Below are 20293 nucleotides of genomic sequence, written 5' to 3'. Positions count from 1 at the left end.
TACTGAAAGCCTTTGGGGGAGCCAAGACAATGCAGAATAGACATGTAGACAGAATTTTGCCTGAGTTCTTTTAGGCTTCTCTCAAAAAGAATACGAGATCAAGCCTCTGAAGGGACTTTGGAATGACAGAACCTGCAAATATTTAATTTCCAGAACAAGATATCTTTTTTTTCCTATTCCTAACAAATTTATTATTATTATTATTTTTATCCCTTGCACTCACTTCTGTTCCGACTTTTTCCCTCTCTCCCTCTACCCCTTCCCCAAGATGGCAAGCAGTCCTATACATGTTAAATAGGTCACAGTATATCCTAGATACAGTATATGTTTGCAGAACCAAACAGTTCTCTTGTTGCACAGGAAGAATTGGATTCAGAAGGTAAAAATAACCCGGGAAGAAAAACAAAAATGCAAACAGTTTACATTCATTTCTCAGTGCAGAACAAGATATCTTGAAAAGACTTCAAGGAAAGTCTGTCTCAATTGGGCAGAGTGAAACATGGCCCAGCGCAGCACTGGGAGGCTCAAGGTACAGAGGCCCAGCACAGGGAATTTAGCCGGAGGCTCTTAGACAAAATACAGCAGTGTCCTGTTTCAGTGTCCTGATTCAGAAGGCCAGTGTTTAACAGACTAGATAGATGGAAGACTTCCAATGCAACTACAGAAGGCAAATAGTGAGCTTCTAAACGCCAGCATAACAGAATGTGGCCAATCCCAACCAGCACAGTGGGGAAGCCTGCAGCACCATTGGCCCCAGCAGTCAGTGAGAAGCTCCTGTCACCCTGAAGTGGAAGCTCTGGATAATCTTCTCCTCTGCTAAGGGGTAGACATCAACCTTTAAAAATGAGCAAAAAAGCAAAAAGAGTTCTGACCATAGAGAGCAACTGAGGAGACAGGGAAGAAAAAGAGCATAAACCCAGAAGGGGACACCAAAGACAAAATGCCTCCAGGTGAAGCCTCAAAGGAAGCTATGGAACTGGTCTCAAGCTCAAAAGACTCTCTTGGAAGAATTCAAAAAGAGAGAAGAAAATGGGAAAAAGAAATGAGAGCTTTGCAGAAGAGTTTGGAAAAGGAAACAGAAATTGATTGAAGAAAATAACTTCTTAAAAATAGATTTGGTAAAATGGAAAAAGAAAAACTCCTTCAAAATAGAATTAGTGAAATGGAAAAAAAGAACAACTCCTTAAAATATAATTGCTGAAATGGAAAACAAAATCCACTGCAGAAAACAACTCCTTTAAAGTACAATTGGCCAAATGCAAAAATATTTTAAAAAGCTAACTGAAGAAAATAATTAAATAAAAATCAGAATTGGACAAATGTGAGTTATTCAATGAGACATCAAGAATCAGTCAAGCAAAACAAAAAAATAAAAAAAAAATAGAAGAAAATACTTCATTGGAAAAACAACTGACCAGGAAAATAGATCCAGGAAACACAACCTAAGAGTTATTGATCTACAATATGAAAAAAAGAGCCTGCAAAACCTCTTTAGAAAAATCAAGGAAAATTGCTCTGATATCCTAGAATCAGAGGGCAAAATAGTTATTGAAAGAATCCATTGATCATCTGAAAGAGACACCAAAATGTAACTCCAAGAAATAGTGTAGCTAAATTCAAAAATTGTCAAATCAAGGAGAAAATAATTGCAAGAAGCCAAAAAGAAACAATTCAAATATTGAGGAGCCACAATCAGCATTACCCAAGACTTAGAAGCTTCCACTTTAAAGGATTGAAGGGTCTGAAATATGATATTCTGGAAGGCAAAGGAGGTTGGACTACAACCAAGAATCAATTACCCAGCAAAACTAAGCCTTATCTTTCAGGGGTAAAGATGAACATTCAATGAAATAGGGGATTTTCGATCAATTTTTATAAAAAAGACTAGAACTGAACTTCAAAAGCAAGACTCAAGAGACACATAAGAAAGTAAAAAAAGAAGAAAAAATATGATTTTTAAAATTTAAAATATTTGCATCCCTATCAGGGCAGTTAGAAGAGGATGAATCTTTAGAGAATTTAGGTATTTGTTGATTTTAATGTGATGATATAAAAAAAGAAATTAGGAGTGGAAAATGATTGGAGAAAAAAGTCAAGGAGAGGTAAAATGGGATAAATTATGTCACATGATGCTAGAGTACCTAGCAACAAAAATGCTAGGGAATAGAATAACAAGAGTCTGCATTAATCTTGAGACCTCTCATCCCGTATCTTGCACACAATGCCCCATTTGCATAGGCAACAAGTCTGTGCAAAGACAAGTCTTGTGTAAACTTGACCCTTGTGATCTTTGGTTGGTTGGATTTCAGTCAGCTCACTCTTGGGAAAGGATGTTGAGCCTTCAGGTGTGAGTTCTATCTCATTGGCTAAAGGTCCAGGGCACACACCCTGTAGACACGCCAGGACAAGCATTGAACATGCACCAAATCGAGATTGCCCCCACCATCTCAGGAGTTGGGCTCCTGGATACACAAGCTAAACACATACTTGTTGTTGAGGCATGTTGGCAAGGGAGATGAGAGGGATATAAGAACAGGACAGCAGAAAATGAGAGAGGAAGCAGGGACTCAGGGAAGCAAGGAAGTAGGAGGAGAGACAAGATGATATAACCAAGCAATAAAGCTTCTTTAACTGCCTAAAGGGTGTCAGAACTGCTCTGTCATATCTGGAGATGGAAATATTCATCTCCTGAAGATTGTAGAGGTGACAATAATTGTGGTTAAGTGCTCAGACACCAGCAGGTGTCAGCAGGTCTGCACTAGCTGGGAACCCCAACAACATGAAGCACAAAAGACTTATTAAAGTTGAGGGATATAAGAATGAACATTGTTTGAACCTTAATCTCATCAGATTGGCTCAAAGAGAGAATATCATATATACTGAGTTTGGTATAGAAATTTATCTCACTCTCTAGGGATGTAGAGGGGAAAGAGGAAAGGAAAAGGAAAGGCTAGTAAAAAGGGCAGAAGTAAAAAGGGAAAAGATAAGAGGAGGGACTAAAAAAAGAAGGAAGAAAAAAGATTGAGGGAGGAGATCAGTAACAAAATACTGGTGAGGAGTGTAAGGATTAAAAGAGAGAGAAAAGTATAACTTGAGAAAAGTATAATGGCAGGAAATAAGAGAGTTAATTTTAACTGTTTATGTGAATGGGATGAACTCTCCCATAAAATAGAAGCAGACAGCAAAGTGGTTGAAAAACCAGAATCCTACAAGACGTTGTTTACAACAAATACATTTGAAGCCGAGCTATCTACATACAGAGAAAAGGTAAAAGGCTAGAGCAGAATCTATTATGCTTCAGCTGATGTAAAAAAAAAAAAGGAGGGCTAGTGATCCTGATCTTAGGTCAAGCAAAAGAAAAAATAAATCTATTTTAAAAGATAAGGAAACTAAATCTTGCTAAAGGGTAGCATCCAAATTTCTGGAAGTTAATGAGTTTCAAGAAGAAACAGACAGCAAAGCTATATTAGTGGGAGATCTCAGCCAAGATTAGAAAGGAAGCAGAAAGCAGAAAGCTGGAAAAATTTTTTTACATCAAGTGTATCTGATTAAGGCTTCATTTGCAAAATAAAGAACTGACTCAAATTTATAAGAGTACAAGCCATTCTCCAATTGATAAATGGTCAAAGGCTATGAACAGACTATTTTCAGATGAAGAAATTAAAGCCATTTCTAGTTATATGAAAAAAATGCTCTAAATGTCTATTGATCAGAGACATACAAATTAAGACAGCTTTGAGGAGCACCTCTCAGATTGGCTAAAATGACAGGAAAAGATAATGATAAATGTAAGAGGAGATGTAAGAAAACTGGGACACTAAAACATTGTTGGTAGAGTTGTGAAATGATCCAATAATTCTGGAAGGCAATTTGGAACTATGCCCAAAGAGATATCAAACTGTGCATACCCTTTGATCCAGCAGTGTTTATTCTGGGCCTGTAACCCAAAGAGATCATAAAAAAAATGGGAAAGAACTCTCATGTGCAAAAATATTTGTAGCAACCCTTTTTGTAGTGGGTGCTCATCAGTTGAGGAATGGCTGAATAAGTTATGGTATATGAATGTATGGAATACAAATAAATGTATGGAATATAGATAATGATTACCACTTGGCTAGTATTTACAGAAAGCTATAGAATTATGGCCAACAACAGGGGAAATGTCTAGAAATGAGATTTACAGGAATTAATAATGCTGAGAAGTCTAAGATGATGAATATCAACATGTAGGAAGCAGCCATGATTATTCCCTGATGAAGCCCAACCCAGGATAACATTGTAAAGTTTTACACTATCCCACAAGACTTTTGGAAGACAGTTATACTCTGTGGTTAGCATTGCTTTCTATAACCTTGGATATGAGGATTATTAGTTTATGTTAACTTGAAAATAAATGGTTTTATGATCGTTAACTACATTTTTGTTCTTGTTTTTTTCTGGGGGTTGAGAGCAGGGAACAGAAGCAGAAAGAGGACTCTAAGATACTGAGGATCTCAAATCATCTGGATGGGGAAAATGAGCCAAAAAATGTTAGAATCTTCACCAAAATATTCCCATGTCAAAAGTTTATCATAAAATATTTACATTTGTAAAATACTTTCTTATAACTTGCTATTTAATATAAAAATAGTTTGGGGGAATCCTATCTGATATTTACCCTTTAGGAAACCCCTTAACTAGAAATGTCCTCCACCAATGCCTTCTATTTTGCTACAGCTTTTAAGCTGAGTTGCTCTCAGCCAGTGTTTCTAAAGCTCTCTCTATTCTTCTCAGGCATCTCAACTGAAAACTAAGTTCTTCCCTTTAGTAGTTCCTCCAGCATCAGAAAGTCACAGAAGCCCAGGAAAACTTCAGGCCTATTCTTTGAAGTTTGTTGTTTTCATTACTTCATTCTAATGAGTCTCTTTATTCAGCAACCAACTAATTTATGGTTAGAAAATTATTTTAGTTCTTAGATTTTAATACATTCTTCTTCACAGGTAAATCTCAGGACTCTACTTTCTCAAACCAAAAAAGAGTGGAGAGATATTATAGTGAAAAAAGTGTTTTAATATTCACATATCATGTTCCTTTGTTTTATACAAAAAGCAATGACTTCTTTCTAGAGAAGAAGGCTCAAAAGACATAAACCCTAATTAGTTACCATCTTCATTCTAGTAATACAGATTTCTCTTTTCCATGTCTTCTTTACTGATGCTTGCTCTTCTATTTTCCCTTTGGGAGCATTGATAGCATACTTAAATAGAACTGGATGATATTATCTCCATTTCTGGTCACTTTAATGCTTTATCTAATTTGGTATTACTTTTTTCTTCTACTCTAACAAGTCAGTGCTGTTGGCTGTTTTGGGAAAGATTTCTATATTGGTAAACACTAGTTTTCTGTCAGTTTAAACAGAATCAATTTTTTTGGTGATATTATTTGGTGCTTGTCATGTCTAGTGCCTTATAATTCTCCTCTTGAAGAAAATATTTATACTATATGGGTGTAAGGCTTTGTTATTATCTGGAAGTTTTTGGTTCCTCCTATTTTAAAATCCTGGACTATGTTTTCCAACATAATGTTATTTGTCTTTTCCTATGACCATCTTTGTATTAGAATCAAAAAATATTAAAATATATATTGATTTAATTTGGAAAATCTTTCTTTCCTGTTTTATGATTATATAGTTCCATGGTGACAATTTTCAGTAATTTACAGTTTTTGTAAATTTACACATTTTACATTTGTAAAATATACTTAAGGAAAGTTACATGTAAAGTCATTGGCAATAAAAAGTAAGGAAAAAAGCCTAAAAGCATGATCTACTCAGGTTAGGTCTGATTTGTTAAAGAAAGTATATTTGACTGTATTACCATGTCATATTACACAATAGCATATCATATCACATCAATCACATAATACCACCACTTCATGTTTTATAATTTCATATCTAATTATGTATTACATCATGTCATTCCAAGGTATTGTCATGTTAGGTTATATTATGATAAATTATATTATAATACACTCCAATACTCTACTGTACTCTGCTCAATGTTACCCTACTCTGCCTTACCCTATCTATTCTATAATATTACATAATATATCTTTAATTTATTATTTATTATAGCTTTTTATTTACAAAAATATGCATGGGTAATTTTTAACATCGACTGTTGCAAAACTTTCTGTTCCAAATTTTCCCTTTCTTCCCCCCATGGCAGATAATCCAATACATGTTAAATATGTTAAAATATATGTTATATCCAATATATGTATACATATCCATCCATTTATCTTGCTGCACAAGAAAGATTGGATCTAGAAAGAAAAAAAGTCCTGGAACGGAAAACAAAAATGCAAGCAAACACCACCAGAAAAAGTGAAAAAGGTATGTTGTGGTCCACACTCAAGTTTCCACGGTCCTCTCCCTGGATGGAGATAGCTCTTTTCATACTGACGAACTAGACTGGTCTGAGTCAACTCATTGTTGAAGAGAACCATGTCCAGTAGAATTGATCATCATATAGTATTGTTTTTGAAGTGTATAATGATCTCCTGGTTCTGCTCATTTCACTTAGCATCAGTTCATGTAAGTCTCTCCAGGTCTTTCTGAAATTATCCTGCTGGTCATTTCTTACAGAACAATAATATTTCATAACATTTATATACTATAATTTATTCAGCCATTCTCTAATTGATGGGCACCCATTCAATTTCCAGTTTCTAGCCACTATGAAAAGAGCTGCCACAAACATTTTGGCACATACAGGTCACTTTCCCTTTAAGATCTCTTTTGAGCACAGTTCCAAATTGCTTTCCAGAATGGTTGGATTCCACCAACAATATATCAGTGCCCCAGTTTTCTCACATTCCACCAACATTATCTGTTCCTGACATCTTTCCTGGTCCAATCTGAGAGGTGTGTTGTCTTAATTTGCATTTCTCTGATCAATAGTGATTTAGAGCAGCTTTTCATATGACTAGAAATAGTTTCAATTTCTTCAACTGAAAATTGTTCATATCCTTTGACCATTTATCAATTGTAGAATAGCTTGATTTCTTATAAATTAAGAGTCAATTCTCTATATATTTTGGAAATGAGGCCTTTATCTGAACCTTTGAATGTAAAAAATGTTTTCCTAGTTTATTGCTTCCCTTCTAATTTTGTCTGCATTAGTTTTGTTTGTACAAAAACTTTTTAATTTAATATAATCAAAATAATCTATTTTGTGATCAATAATGATCTCTAATTCTTCTTTGGTCACATATTGCTTCCTCCTCCACAGATCTGAGAACTAAAACTATTCTATATTCTTCTAATTTATTTATAATATCATTTTTATACCTAGATCATGAATCCATTTTGACCTTATCTTGATATATGGTGTTAAGTGTGGGTCAATGCCTAATTTCTGTCATACTAGTTTCCAATTTTCCCAGCAGTTTTTGTCAAATAGTGAATTCTTATCCCAAAAGCTGGGATCTTTGGATTTGTCAAACACTAGATTGCTATAGTTATTGACTATTTTGTCCTGTGAACTTAACCTATTCCACTGATCAACTATCTAATCTATTTCTTTGCCAATACCAAATGGCTTTAGTGACTGCTGCTTTATAATATAGTTTTCGATCTGGTACAGCTAGGACACCTTCATTTGCTTTTTTTTCATTAATTCCCTTGAAATTCTTGACCTTTTGTCTTCCAGATGAATTTTGTTATTTTTTTTAGGTCAGTAAAATAGTTTCTTGGGAATTTGATTGTTATAGCACTAAATAAATAGATTAGTTTAGGTAGTATTGTCATCTTTATTATATTTGCTAGACCTATCCAAGAGCATTTGACATTTTTCCGATTGTTTAGATCTAACATTATTTGTGTGAAAAGTGTTTTGTAGTTTTGCTCAGATAGTTCCTGACTTTCCCTGGCAGATAGATTCCCAAATATTTTATACTATTGATATTTTAAATTTAAATTTGATTTTTTTATTTTTATTGTTAATATTAAATTAATATTAAATTAAAATTAAATTTAAAATTTAAAATTTTTAAAAAAATAAAATTTAAATTGGTTATTTTAAATGGAATTTCTCTTTGTATCTCTTGCTATTGGATTTTGTTAGTCATACATAAAAATGCTGATGATTTATGTGGATTTATTTTGTATCCTGCAACTTTCCTAAAGTTGTAGATTATTTTCTAATAACTTTTTAGTTGATTCTCTGGGGTTCTCTAAGTTTACCATCATATCATCTGCAAAGAGTGACAATTTAGTTTCCTCATTACCTACTCTAATTCCTTTAATCTCTTTTTCATCTCTTATTGCCAAAGCTAGCATTTCTAATACAATATTGAATAGTAATGGTGATAGTGAGCCACCTTGTACCCTGATCTTATTGGGCATGGTTCCACTTAAACCCTTTATATATGATACTTATTGATGGTTTTAAATAGATGTTACTATTTTAAGAAAAAGTCCATTTATTCCTATGGTCTCTAGGGTTTTTAATAGGAATGGGTGTTAGATTTTATCAAATACTTTTTTCTGCATTTATAAAAATAATCTTTTTTTGTTAATTTGATTATTGATATAGTCAATTATGCTAATGGTTTTTCTAATATTGAACCAGCTCTGCATATCTAGTATAAATCCTACTTGGTCATGGTGTATTATCCTGGGGATGATTTTCTGTAATTTCGTTGCTAATATTTTATTTAAGATTTATGCATCACATTGTTGGTGGAGTTGTGAACGAATTCAACCATTCTGGAGAGCAATCTGGAATTATGCCCAAAAAGTTATCAAATTGTGCATACCCTTTGATCCAGCAGTGCTACTACTGGGCTTATACCCCAAAGAGATACTAAAGAAGGGAAAGGGACCTGTATGTGCCAAAATGTTTGTGGCAGCCCTGTTTGTAGTGGCTAGAAACTGGAAAATGAATGGATGCCCATCAGTTAGAGAATGGTTGGGTAAATTGTGGTATATGAATGTTATAGAATATTATTGTTCTGTAAGAAAGGACCAGCAGGATGAATACAGAGAGGCTTGGAAAGACTTACATGAACTGATGCTAAGTGAGATCATTATATACTTCAATACTGTATGAGGATGTATTCTGATGGAAGTGGATTTCTTTGACAAAAAGATCTAACTCAGTTTCAATTGATCAATGACGGACAGAAGCAGCTACACCCAAAGAAAGAACACTGGGAAATGAATGTAAACTGTTTACATTTTTGTTTTTCTTCCCAAGTTATTTCTACTTTTGTATCTAAAATATACTATGACATATTTAACATGTATAGGACTGCTTGCCATCTGGGCGAGGGAGTAGAGAGAGGGAGAGGAAAAATCGGAACAGAAGTGAGTGCAAGGGATAATATTGTAAAAAATTCCCCTGGCATGGGTTCTGTCAATAAAAAGTTATTTAAAAAAAAGATTTATGCATCAATATTCATTATGGAGATTGGTCTATACTTTTCTTTCTCTGTTTCATCCTACCTTCATTCCCTATTTTTTCAAATAGTTTATATAGTATTTGAATTAATTGTTATTTAAATGTTTGGTAGAATTCACATGTAATTTTTTCTTAGGGAGTTAATTAATAGCTTGTTCTATTTCTTTTTATGAAATAGGACTATTTAAGCATTTTACTTCTCCTCTGTTAATGTGTGCAATCTATATTTTTGTAGGTATTCCTTCATTTTACTTAGGTTATCAAATTATTGACATAAAGTTGGGCAAAGTAATTTCTAATTATTGCTCTAATTTCTTCTTCATTGGTGGAAAATTCTCCCTTTTCATTTTTAAGACTAACAATTTTAATCTGGAAAATCTTAAAGGGAATTTCTCTACCTCTTCATCCTCTTCAACAATTATTCTCATATTGCTATTTTTAGAACCTCAAGATCCTTTTATGACAGACATGGTACTGATACTCAAACCAAGTAGGACAAAAACAGAGAAAGAAAAGTATAGCCCAATCTCCTTAATGAATATTGATGCATAAATCTTAACTAAATATTAGCAAAGAGATTACAGAAAATCATCCCCAGGATAATACACCATGTTTAACATGAACACTGCAATAAGAAATCAACAATTATACCACAAAAAATCATGTTTATTGCTTCAAGTTCATGATAAAATCATATCTGCCAATTCCTTTATTTATCTTTTCAAAGAGAATCAGCAAATGATCCTTTCAGCTAGCAGCTCTCTTTTAAAAAAAAATTTTTTTATTTTCATTTCTAGCAAAACTTAGATGACTAATATGCTTCATTTGTCATAAGATCATATATAGATCTAGAGCTGTAAGGAGCCTCAAAAATCGATTAATCCAACCCCCTAATTTTACAGATAAAAAACAGTTCTGTAGAGGTTAAGTCACTTGATCCAAGGTCACATAGCTCTTCACTATCAGAAGTACGATATGAACTTAGGTCCTCTGATCCAAAATCCTACTATATTACACATCAAAAAAAATCAACTCATACCTAAATTAATTTTTATAGTTGATCTAAAGCTGTAATTTTAACATCTAAACTCTTTTCTATTATTCTGCTATTGTTACTTTGTATAATCATTTACTAAGCGCCTACTGTAAGCCAAGGCTTTAAGCACTGGGGATACAAAGACAAAAAACAGATCCAATCCTCAATGAGCACACAGTTTAATGGGAGAGACAACTAGCAAACACATATCTACAAATAACCTACAGAGAGAATAACTAGGAAATAATGAACAGATATTCAAATTGAGAGATTAGGAAAGGCAGCTGAGATTTTACTTTTTATTTAAAGAAAGTCAAGGAAAGCAATAGGTAGAAAATAGAAGACAGAGCATTCTGGGTATGGGGGACAGTCAGAAAAAATGCTTAACACCATGAATTATTGTTCTTTGTTCATGGAATAACCAAAAGCCAGTATATGGATAACATGGTATGTGGTAGAGTGTAAAGTGTAAGAAGGCTGGTGTGTGTGTGTCTGTGTGTGTGTGTGTGTGTGTGTGTGTGTGTGTATGTGTTAGTGATGGTAGAGGTGGTGATTAAAAGCTTTTAATGGACAAAAGCTGATTTTGGATTGGATCCTGGAGGTGGGAAGGGACCAAAAGAATTTATTGAGTATGGGGAATGGGGAGTGACAAGGTCAGACCTGTGCTTCAGGAAAATCACTTTAGTAGCTGAAAGGATAAGACTTTGGGCAGGTGGACCCATAAGCAGATTTTTGCAATAATACAGGAAAAAGAAATGATGGCCTGCTCCAGACTGATGGCAGTATCAGAGGAAAGAATAGGGTATATTTGAGGAATGTTGCAAAAGTGAAATCTATCGGCTTTGGCAATATGTTGGAGATAAGAGAGTGAGAGATAAGTAATTTGAAGAAGACACATAGGTTAGAAGCTTGGGGAAATGGAGGATAGGAGGAGTAGTGAGGTTAGGGGAAAGATGAGTTTAATTTTAGATATGTTGAATTTAAGATATCTATCCATTCAGTTTGAGATATCAGATAGGCAGTTGGAGACCAAAGTAAAGTCAACAGAAAGGTTAGGGATGGATAAGTAAACTTGACAATCAGGAGCACAGAGATAATTAAATACATGGGAGTACAGAGATAATTAAACTTAGTGAGATCACCAAGTAAAGTGATACCACTTTAGAGGAAGAAGAAGAGAACCCAAGGCAACATATCCATCCTATTGGTGACTAGCCTCTCTAAGAATCAAAGATTTTAAGGGGGAAGGATCCTTAGGGATAATCTAGAGAATAACCTCCAATTTCAGAAAGAGGATACCGAGGTCTACAAGTGTTTTGTGAATTGCCTATAGTCACTGGTATAGTAAATGGAAGGGCTAGAATCTGAACCTAGTTCCTCTGTCTTTATATCTAGTAATATTTCTACACTCTACTATGCCCTCTGTGTTCAGGAAGGCTAGTATTTGGTTAGGCAAAATACTGTTGTCATGGTTGTACTCCCAAGTTTTTTTTTTACTTGGATAGAAACTGTTATTAAAACTTATCCTCCATCATCATAACTTTCAAGAACCCAGGTTACTTCCATGCCACAATGAGAAATTAGTATGGTGATCTTTAGACATTTAATAATCAAGTATTAAAATATCTCCTATTTTAAGGGATTTTAAGCAAAAATGAAAAAGGGAAGTAATATAAATTTATTGGTTGATGCTCTCTTATTATGATCACCAAAAGAAGTACAATTTTTCTGAACAATTACCATTTCATAGGGCAGCAATTAATAACATAAGTAGAGAGAAGGAAGAAAAATTGTGGAAATTATGCTAGATCTATAATCAAAAAGAGAACCAAAAGAACTGTTCTGCTAACATTTTCAAGTTACCCTGTTTGTTTCAGTTTCTTTGAATCCTTTCTCAAGTATTTGCAGCAGGTGTCTTTTCTTTAGGGGAACTTCTGGATCAAAAATATAAAAAAGGTATTCCATCATTTTTCGGTAGATCCTTAAGATTTGAAAAAAAAGAAACAATTTAGAACTGATATTATAATGCTTCAAAGAGAACAAAAATAAAGTATTGACTAATAAATGGTATATGATCATCTACCTTCTGTAAAACAAAGAAGGTAGCTCCTTTAAAACAAGATCAAACTATGGTAAAAAATATTCTTTGAAAAATTAAATTTCTTACTCTGAATCATTTGTATTTTCACTGTCCAAAAACTTTTGTAATTTCTCTTCAAATTTCAATCTCAGAATACGATTGTTCATTTTAAAAATGCGATTTATTTTTACTCCTGTAATACCATATGCTCTGAAGTCCCAGGTACAAAACCGTGACAAAATTAACTCATAGCAGCAATTAAACCTATATGGAAATACAAGATATGCACAATTAAAAAATAGCACATTTCTTCCTCTACCAATATATTAATTGGCAAAATTACATGAAATACTTATTTTTCCCACTGAAGAAATGTTCTACAAAACAACATAGTATTTTATTTAAAACTGGGCATCCTCATGGTGAACTGATCAATCCTCTTATTCTGAGCCCACTCTCTACCAACCACTCTTAAATAATGGTTTTATTCCATCTCAGAAAATAATCTGTAAGATAAGAAAGAGCACACACCATCTCCAACTGCTTAGGATCACTAACATTTATTTGAAATACATACCAATAATAATTAACATTTATACGATGCTTACTTTGTGTTAGAAATTGTGCTAGGCACCTTGCAAATATCTCATTTGATCTTCACAACTACCCTGGGAGGAAAGTTCTTTTATTACCCCCCTTTTAGAGTTGAAGAAGCTGAGTTAAACAGAAGAGAAGTGACTTGCTCAGGATTATAAGACCAATAAGGTCTGAGATAGAATTTGAAGTCAAATCTTTCTTGTGATGACCACGTATTTAAAATCAGCCGGTCAGGAATTCAAGTTAGGGGAAAATCTTCAATCTTTATTCTTTTGGAGGTGAAGAAGGATCAGAGGTGAAGGGGGATCCCAATAGCAATGTGAGCAGCTGCGATAAGAAGCCAGCCAGCAGTCCCTCCCTGCCTCTTTTCCTGCCCCTCAGCCTCCACCCACCAAAATCGTCATTTCCTATACAACACATCAGGACTTGCACAAAGAGTGGGCAAGGGCCATTCTTTCTCCAAGCATATATATTAATAGAGTATGGTCCAATTACTATTTAGTTTCACGTGCTTGGGACCTCAGTGCATCAACTCGAGCTTCAGCCCATAACACTTTCTGACCCCAGATTTAGTACTCTAGCTACTGTATCATCTAACAATAAACCAGTGAGACCCTACAACTGGCTCCCGTTCTTTGAGGAGCACTGGTCTAGGACAATGATTAGGGCCTAAATACCAAGTGAGAGAAAAAATTCACACAACAATAAAATTTCCCTGACACTGCCCTAGTTGTGTGTCACTCATTGTGGTATAATGTCTTACTTGCAATTTTTAAAAGAAACTTTGCCTATTAAGATTAAAAAATAATGAAGATATAGAGAGAGGTTTTGTTTAAAAGTGAGGACTGTAAGTTCTCTGAGAGCAGATTGTGATGTCTCACCTTTTAATCAATAGTGCCTAGATTAATGCATTGCACTCAATGAATACCTGTTCATCTAACTGAATTAGTCAAGTCAACTAGTATTTTCTAATGCCTACTATAAGTCACCCAGTGTGCTTAGTGCTGAATTAAAAACTAAAGTCAAAATATTCTAAATGAAACTTGTGAAAAGTGCTAAAAGAAGAACAAAAGACTTTTAATGTACATCCTGACTAGGAAGAACAAGATAGGGGATGAGCCTACAACATCAGATGGATAACAGAAAGCTGACTGACTTGTCAAATATTTGTTTCAATTTTAATCTGTCCAAGCGATTATTTTTAAACTGGAAAGGATAGCGTAAACATGATTACATACAAATTTAAAATATAAATAGATGAAGAGATAATAAAACACTTAGCTGCTATAAATAAATTAAGAGCCTCAATTATCTCTAGGACACTAAAAGAACTTGCACAAGTGATTCACCAAGTAATGTCAGCAATCTTGGAGGAAACATGAAGAATGAGGAAGGGCCCACAAAACTGAACATAAGCAAAAAATGTAGCAAAGTTTCAAGAAGACAGAAAAGGAGAGTTCTGAAAACTCTGGACGTCATTCCACTGAAATTGATCTTTCCTAAGTTACTGGTCATCTCTTAGATGCCAAAAAATCCAATGGCCTTTTCTCTGTCTTAACTCTTCTTGACCTCTCCATAGTCTATGGCTTTGTTGTTTGCTCTTCCCTCCCTGACTCTCTTTTGTATCTAGGTTTTCAGGACACTACTGTCTCTTGGTTCTCCTATCTATCTGACCACTGCTCAGTGTCCTTTGTTGGCTTCTGATCCAGATCATCCCTTCAAATCATACATATTCCACAGGGTTCTCTCCTGGGTCTTCTCTCTTTTCTCTATACTACTTGGTGATCTCCTCAGCTCCCATACATTTAATTATCATTTCCATGTTGATGATTCTCATATCTACCTATTGTTTTCCTCTTTTAAAATAATGTCAGCAAGCATTTATTAGGTGCTTATTATGTGCCACAAACTATGCTTGGTATCTTGAATCCACCATCCCTTCCCTTTTGTTGAGGACATCACCCTGTCATCCAGGTTTACAAAGTTGAACCATTGTCTACTCAGTTCTATCACTCATCCCAATCAAATAATTAGTTAAGTCGAGACTTCCGGCCAAGATGGTGGAGAAGAGACACACTGCTGTGTAAACTCCATGTTTTTCTCTCACTATCCATTTCATTTCATGCCTCTGAATTAATGCTCGATTGAAAAAAAACATACAATTACTTACCAAGAGAAACCATCCTTGAGACTCGTCAAGAAAGGTCTGTTTTTCACGAGGGCGGGGACAGTTATTAGATCGGAAGCAGTCTGCGGGCAGCAGCTGCAGCGAGAGCACAGAAAGCAGCTCAGAGCCGAGCAGAGCGGAGAGGGGGTGGGGCGTGATCGCAGCCGTCTCTGAGGGGAGAGCTTTGCTACGGGATTAGATACTTTGCTCCGGCAGCAAGTCAGCAGCCCAGCAGAGAAGCTAAAAACACCGGGGGTGAAGAATACAACCCCAAACAGCTGGAGTCTCTCAGGACCTGGCCACCCCTCCCCCACAGTGTCTCAGCACGCTCGGATCTCAGAGCGCAGGCGCCTTAGCACAGTAGGACCCGTGCCTCACTGCTACCCTGCCCCTCCCCCAAAGAAAGCAGCCTCCATTCAAGGGTTTTTTTCTTCTGTTTCTTTGATAGTTTGTCTTTGATTATTAGACAAAATGAGCAAGAAACTGAAAAAGACTTTAACCCTTGACAGCTTCTATACAGATAAAGAGCAGACTCCAAATCCTGAGGAGAATAAAAACAAACAGTCCCCAGGTGAATCCCCAAAGGAGGAGATCATATGTTCCTCAGCACAGATGAATCTCATGGAGGAAATTAAAAAGGCTCTCACAAGGGAGCTAGAAGAAAAATGGGAAAAGGAGAAGGAGGCTTGGCAAAAGGAGAGGGAGGCTTTGCAAAAGGAGAGGGAGACTTGGCAAAAGGAGAAGGAGGCTTGGCAAAAGAACCTGGAGAAGTCAGTTAAAGAAAGAGTGGATAAAGAAACCAAATCCTTGAAAAATAGGATTGGTGAACTGGAAAACAAAATTGGCGAAATGGAAAAAAATTCCACAGAACAAAAGAACTCAATTGGACAATTAGAAAAAGATCTTAAAAAAGTGAGTGAAGAAAATACTTCACTGAAAATCAGGGTCGAACAAATGGAATTGAATGACTCGAGGAGACAAGAAGAATCAGTCAAGCAAATCCAAAAAAATCAAACAATGGAAAAGAATGTGAAATACCTTCTGGGGAAGACAACAGACCTGGAAAACAGATCCAGGAGAGACAACCTGAGAATCATCGGACTCCCAGAAAAGTATGATGAAAAAAAGAGCCTGGACACTATTTTCCAGGAAATTATCAAAGAGAACTGCCCAGAAGTCATAGAAACAGAGGGTAAAATAGACATTGAAAGAATTCATCGATCCCCTACTGAAAGGGATCCTAAAATCAAAACACCAAGGAATATAGTGGCCAAATGCCAGAACCCTCAGGCGAAGGAAAAAATACTGCAAGCAGCTAGAAAAACCCAATTCAAGTATCAAGGAGCAACAATAAGGATCACCCAGGATCTGGCAGCATCCACATTAAAGGAGCGAAGGGCCTGGAATATGATATTCCGAAAGGCTAAGGAACTTGGTATGCAACCAAAAATAACTTACCCAGCGAGAATGAGCATCTTTTTCCAGGGAAGAAGATGGACATTCAACGAAGTAAGCGAATTTCACCTATTTTTGATGAAAAAGCCAGAACTTAACAAAAAATTTGATCTACAAGCACAGAACTCAAGAGAAATCTAAAAAGGTAAAGATTAATCTTGGGAACTATATTTCGGCTATAAAGATGTATAAAGAATACATGTATACCTTGTTCTAGAAACTAGATGTGGAAAGGACATTGTACCAGAAAAAGGGGAAAGTGGGGGTACTACACTTCATGAAGAGGCAAAGAAAACCTATTATATCTGAGAGAAAGAATGGAGAGGGATGAATATAGTGAGTATTTTACTGCTTTCAGAATTGGCATTAAGAGAAGAATTTTAGACATATTCAATCTATGGTGAAACTTCTCCCACCTCATTGAAAAGTGAGAAGGGAAAAGTGAAAAGGGAAGGAATAAGCTAAGTGGAAGGGAATATGGTAACTGGGAGGGAAAGGGATAAGTTAGGGGGAGGAACTCTAAGGGGGGGGAGGGATACTAAAAAAAGGGAGGGCTGTGAGAAGCAAGTGGTGCTCATAAGCTTAATACTGGGAAGGGGGGTAAGGGAGTAAGAAGGGAGAAAAGCATAAACCGGGGTTAACAAGATGGCAAGTAATACAGAATTGGTCATTTTAACCATAAATGTGAACGGGGTAAACTCCTCTATAAAGAGGAAGCAGTTAGAAGAATGGATTAAAAGCCAGAATCCTACAATATGTTGTTTACAGGAAACACACCTGAAGCGGGGTGACACATGCAGGTTAAAGGTAAAAGGTTGGAGCAAAATCTACTATGCTTCAGGTGAAGTCAAAAAAGCAGGGGTAGCCATCCTGATCTCAGATCAAGCTAAAGCAAAAATTGATCTAATTAAAAGAGATAAGGAAGGGCACTATATCTTGCTAAAGGGTAGAATGAATAATGAAGCAGTATCTATATTAAACATATATGCACCAAGTAGTGTAGCATCTAAATTCTTAAAAGAGAAATTAAGAGAGCTGCAAGAAGAAATAGACAGTAAAACTATAATAGTGGGAGATCTCAACCTTGCACTCTCAGAATTAGATAAATCAAACCACAAAATAAATAAGAAAGAAGTCAAAGAGATAAATAGAATACTAGAAAAATTAGATATGATAGATCTCTGGAGAAAATGTAATGGGGACAGAAAGGAGTACACCTTCTTTTCAGCAGTTCATGGAACTTATACAAAAATTGACCATATATTAGGACATAAAAACCTCAAACTCAAATGCAGTAAGGCAGAAATAGTGAATGCATCCTTTTCAGACCATGATGCATTGAAAATTACATTCAATAAAAAGCCACAGGAAAGTAGACCAAAAAATAATTGGAAACTAAATAATCTCATACTAGAGAATGATTGGGTGAAACAGCAAATTATAGACATAATTAATAACTTCATCCAAGAAAACGATAATAATGAGACATCATACCAAAATGTATGGTATGCAGCCAAAGCGGTAATAAGGGGAAATCTCATATCTCTAGAGGCCTATTTATATAAAATAGAGAAAGAGAAGGTCAATGAATTGGACTTGCAACTAAAAATGCTAGAAAAGGAACAAATTAAAAACCCCCAATCAAACACTAAACGTGAAATTCAAAAAATAAAAGGAGAGATCAATAAAATTGAAAGTAAAAAAACTATTGAATTAATTAATAAAACTAAGAGTTGGTTCTATGAAAAAACCAACAAAATAGACAAATCCTTAGTAAATCTGATTAAAAAAAGGAAAGAGGAAAATCAAATTGTTAGTCTTAAAAATGAAAAGGGAGAACTCACCACTAACGAAAAGGAAATTAGAGCAATAATTAGGAGTTACTTTGCCCAACTTTACGCCAATAAATTCGACAACTTAAATGAAATAGAAGAATACCTCCAAAAATATAGCTTGCCTAAACTAACAGAGGAAGAAGTAAATATCCTAAACACTCCTATCTCAGAAAAAGAAATAGAACAAACTATCAATCAACTCCCTAAGAAAAAATCCCCAGGACCAGATGGATTTACATCTGAATTCTATCAAACATTTAAAGATCAATTAACTCCAAAGCTAAATAAACTATTTGAAGAAGTAGGGATTGAAGGAGTCCTACCAAACTCCTTTTATGACACAGATATGGTACTGATACCTAAACCAGGTAGGCTGAAAACAGAAAAAGAAAATTATAGACCAATCTCCCTAATGAATATTGATGCTAAAATCTTAAATAAAATATTAGCAAAAAGATTACAGAAAATCATCCCCAGGATAATACACTATGACCAAGTAGGATTTATACCAGGAATGCAGGGCTGGTTCAATATTAGGAAAACTATTAACATAATTGACTATATCAACAACCAACCAAACAAAAATCATATGATCATCTCAATAGATACAGAAAAAGCATTTGATAAAATCCAACAGCCATTCCTAATAAAAACACTTGAGAGCATAGGAATAAGAGGACTTTTCCTTAAAATAGTTAGGAGCATATATTTAAAACCTTCAGTAAGCATCATATGCAATGGGGAAAAACTGGAACCTTTCCCAGTAAGATCTGGAGTGAAGCAAGGTTGCCCACTATTACCATTATTATTCAATATTGTATTAGAAACACTAGCCTCTGCAATAAGAGTCGAGAAAGAGATTAAAGGAATTAGAGTAGGCAATGAGGAAACCAAACTATCACTCTTTGCAGATGATATGATGGTATACCTAGAAAACCCCAGAGATTCTACTAAAAAGCTATTAGAAATAATTCATAATTTTAGCAAAGTAGCAGGATACAAAATAAATCCCCATAAATCCTCAGCATTCTTATACACCACCAACAAAATCCAAGAGCAAGACATACAAAGAGAAATTCCATTCAAAATAACTGTTGCTAGCATAAAATATTTGGGAATCTACCTACCAAAGGAAAGTCAGGAATTATTTGAGCAAAATTACAAAAAAGTTTTCACACAAATAAAGTCAGACTTAAATAATTGGAAAAATATTAAGTACTCTTGGATAGGCCGAGCGAATATAATAAAGATGACAATACTCCCTAAACTAATCTATTTATTTAGAGCTATACCAATCAGACTTCCAAGAAAATATTTTAATGATTTAGAAAAAATAACAACAAAATTCATATGGAACAATAAAAAGTCGAGAATCTCAAGGGAATTAATGAAAAAAAAATCAAATGAAGGTGGTCTAGCTGTACCTGATCTAAAATTATATTATAAAGCAGCAGTCACCAAAACCATTTGGTATTGGCTAAGAAATAGATTAGTTGATCAGTGGAAAAGGTTAGGTTCACAAGACAGAATACTCAATTATAGCAATCTAGTGTTTGACAAACCCAAAGATTCTAAATTTTGGGATAAGATTTCATTATTTGATAAAAACTGCTGGGATAACTGGAAATTAGTATGGCAGAAATTAGGCAAGGACCCACACTTAACACCACATACCAAGAT

The 20293-nt window shown here is 34.9% G+C and overlaps 1 protein-coding gene across 1 annotated transcript in view; it reads right to left on the bottom strand.

Moving 5' to 3' along the window:
- The window catches only part of LRRC9 (leucine rich repeat containing 9), a 204756-nt gene that overhangs the window by 132040 nt on the left and 52423 nt on the right, over positions 1-20293 (bottom strand). Inside the window, exons 10-11 of the mRNA XM_051977780.1 lie at positions 12647-12823; positions 12343-12460 (exon numbers count right to left, since the gene is read on the bottom strand). Coding sequence (XP_051833740.1) covers positions 12343-12460; positions 12647-12823 — 295 coding nt within the window. The remainder of the gene's footprint in view (positions 1-12342; positions 12461-12646; positions 12824-20293) is intronic.

This window comes from Antechinus flavipes, chromosome 2, assembly GCF_016432865.1.
Source record: "Antechinus flavipes isolate AdamAnt ecotype Samford, QLD, Australia chromosome 2, AdamAnt_v2, whole genome shotgun sequence".
In the NCBI taxonomy this organism is placed as follows: Eukaryota; Metazoa; Chordata; class Mammalia; order Dasyuromorphia; family Dasyuridae; genus Antechinus; species Antechinus flavipes.
Note: the sequence above shows the minus strand (reverse complement) of the source record. Positions and strands in the feature narration are given on the sequence as shown.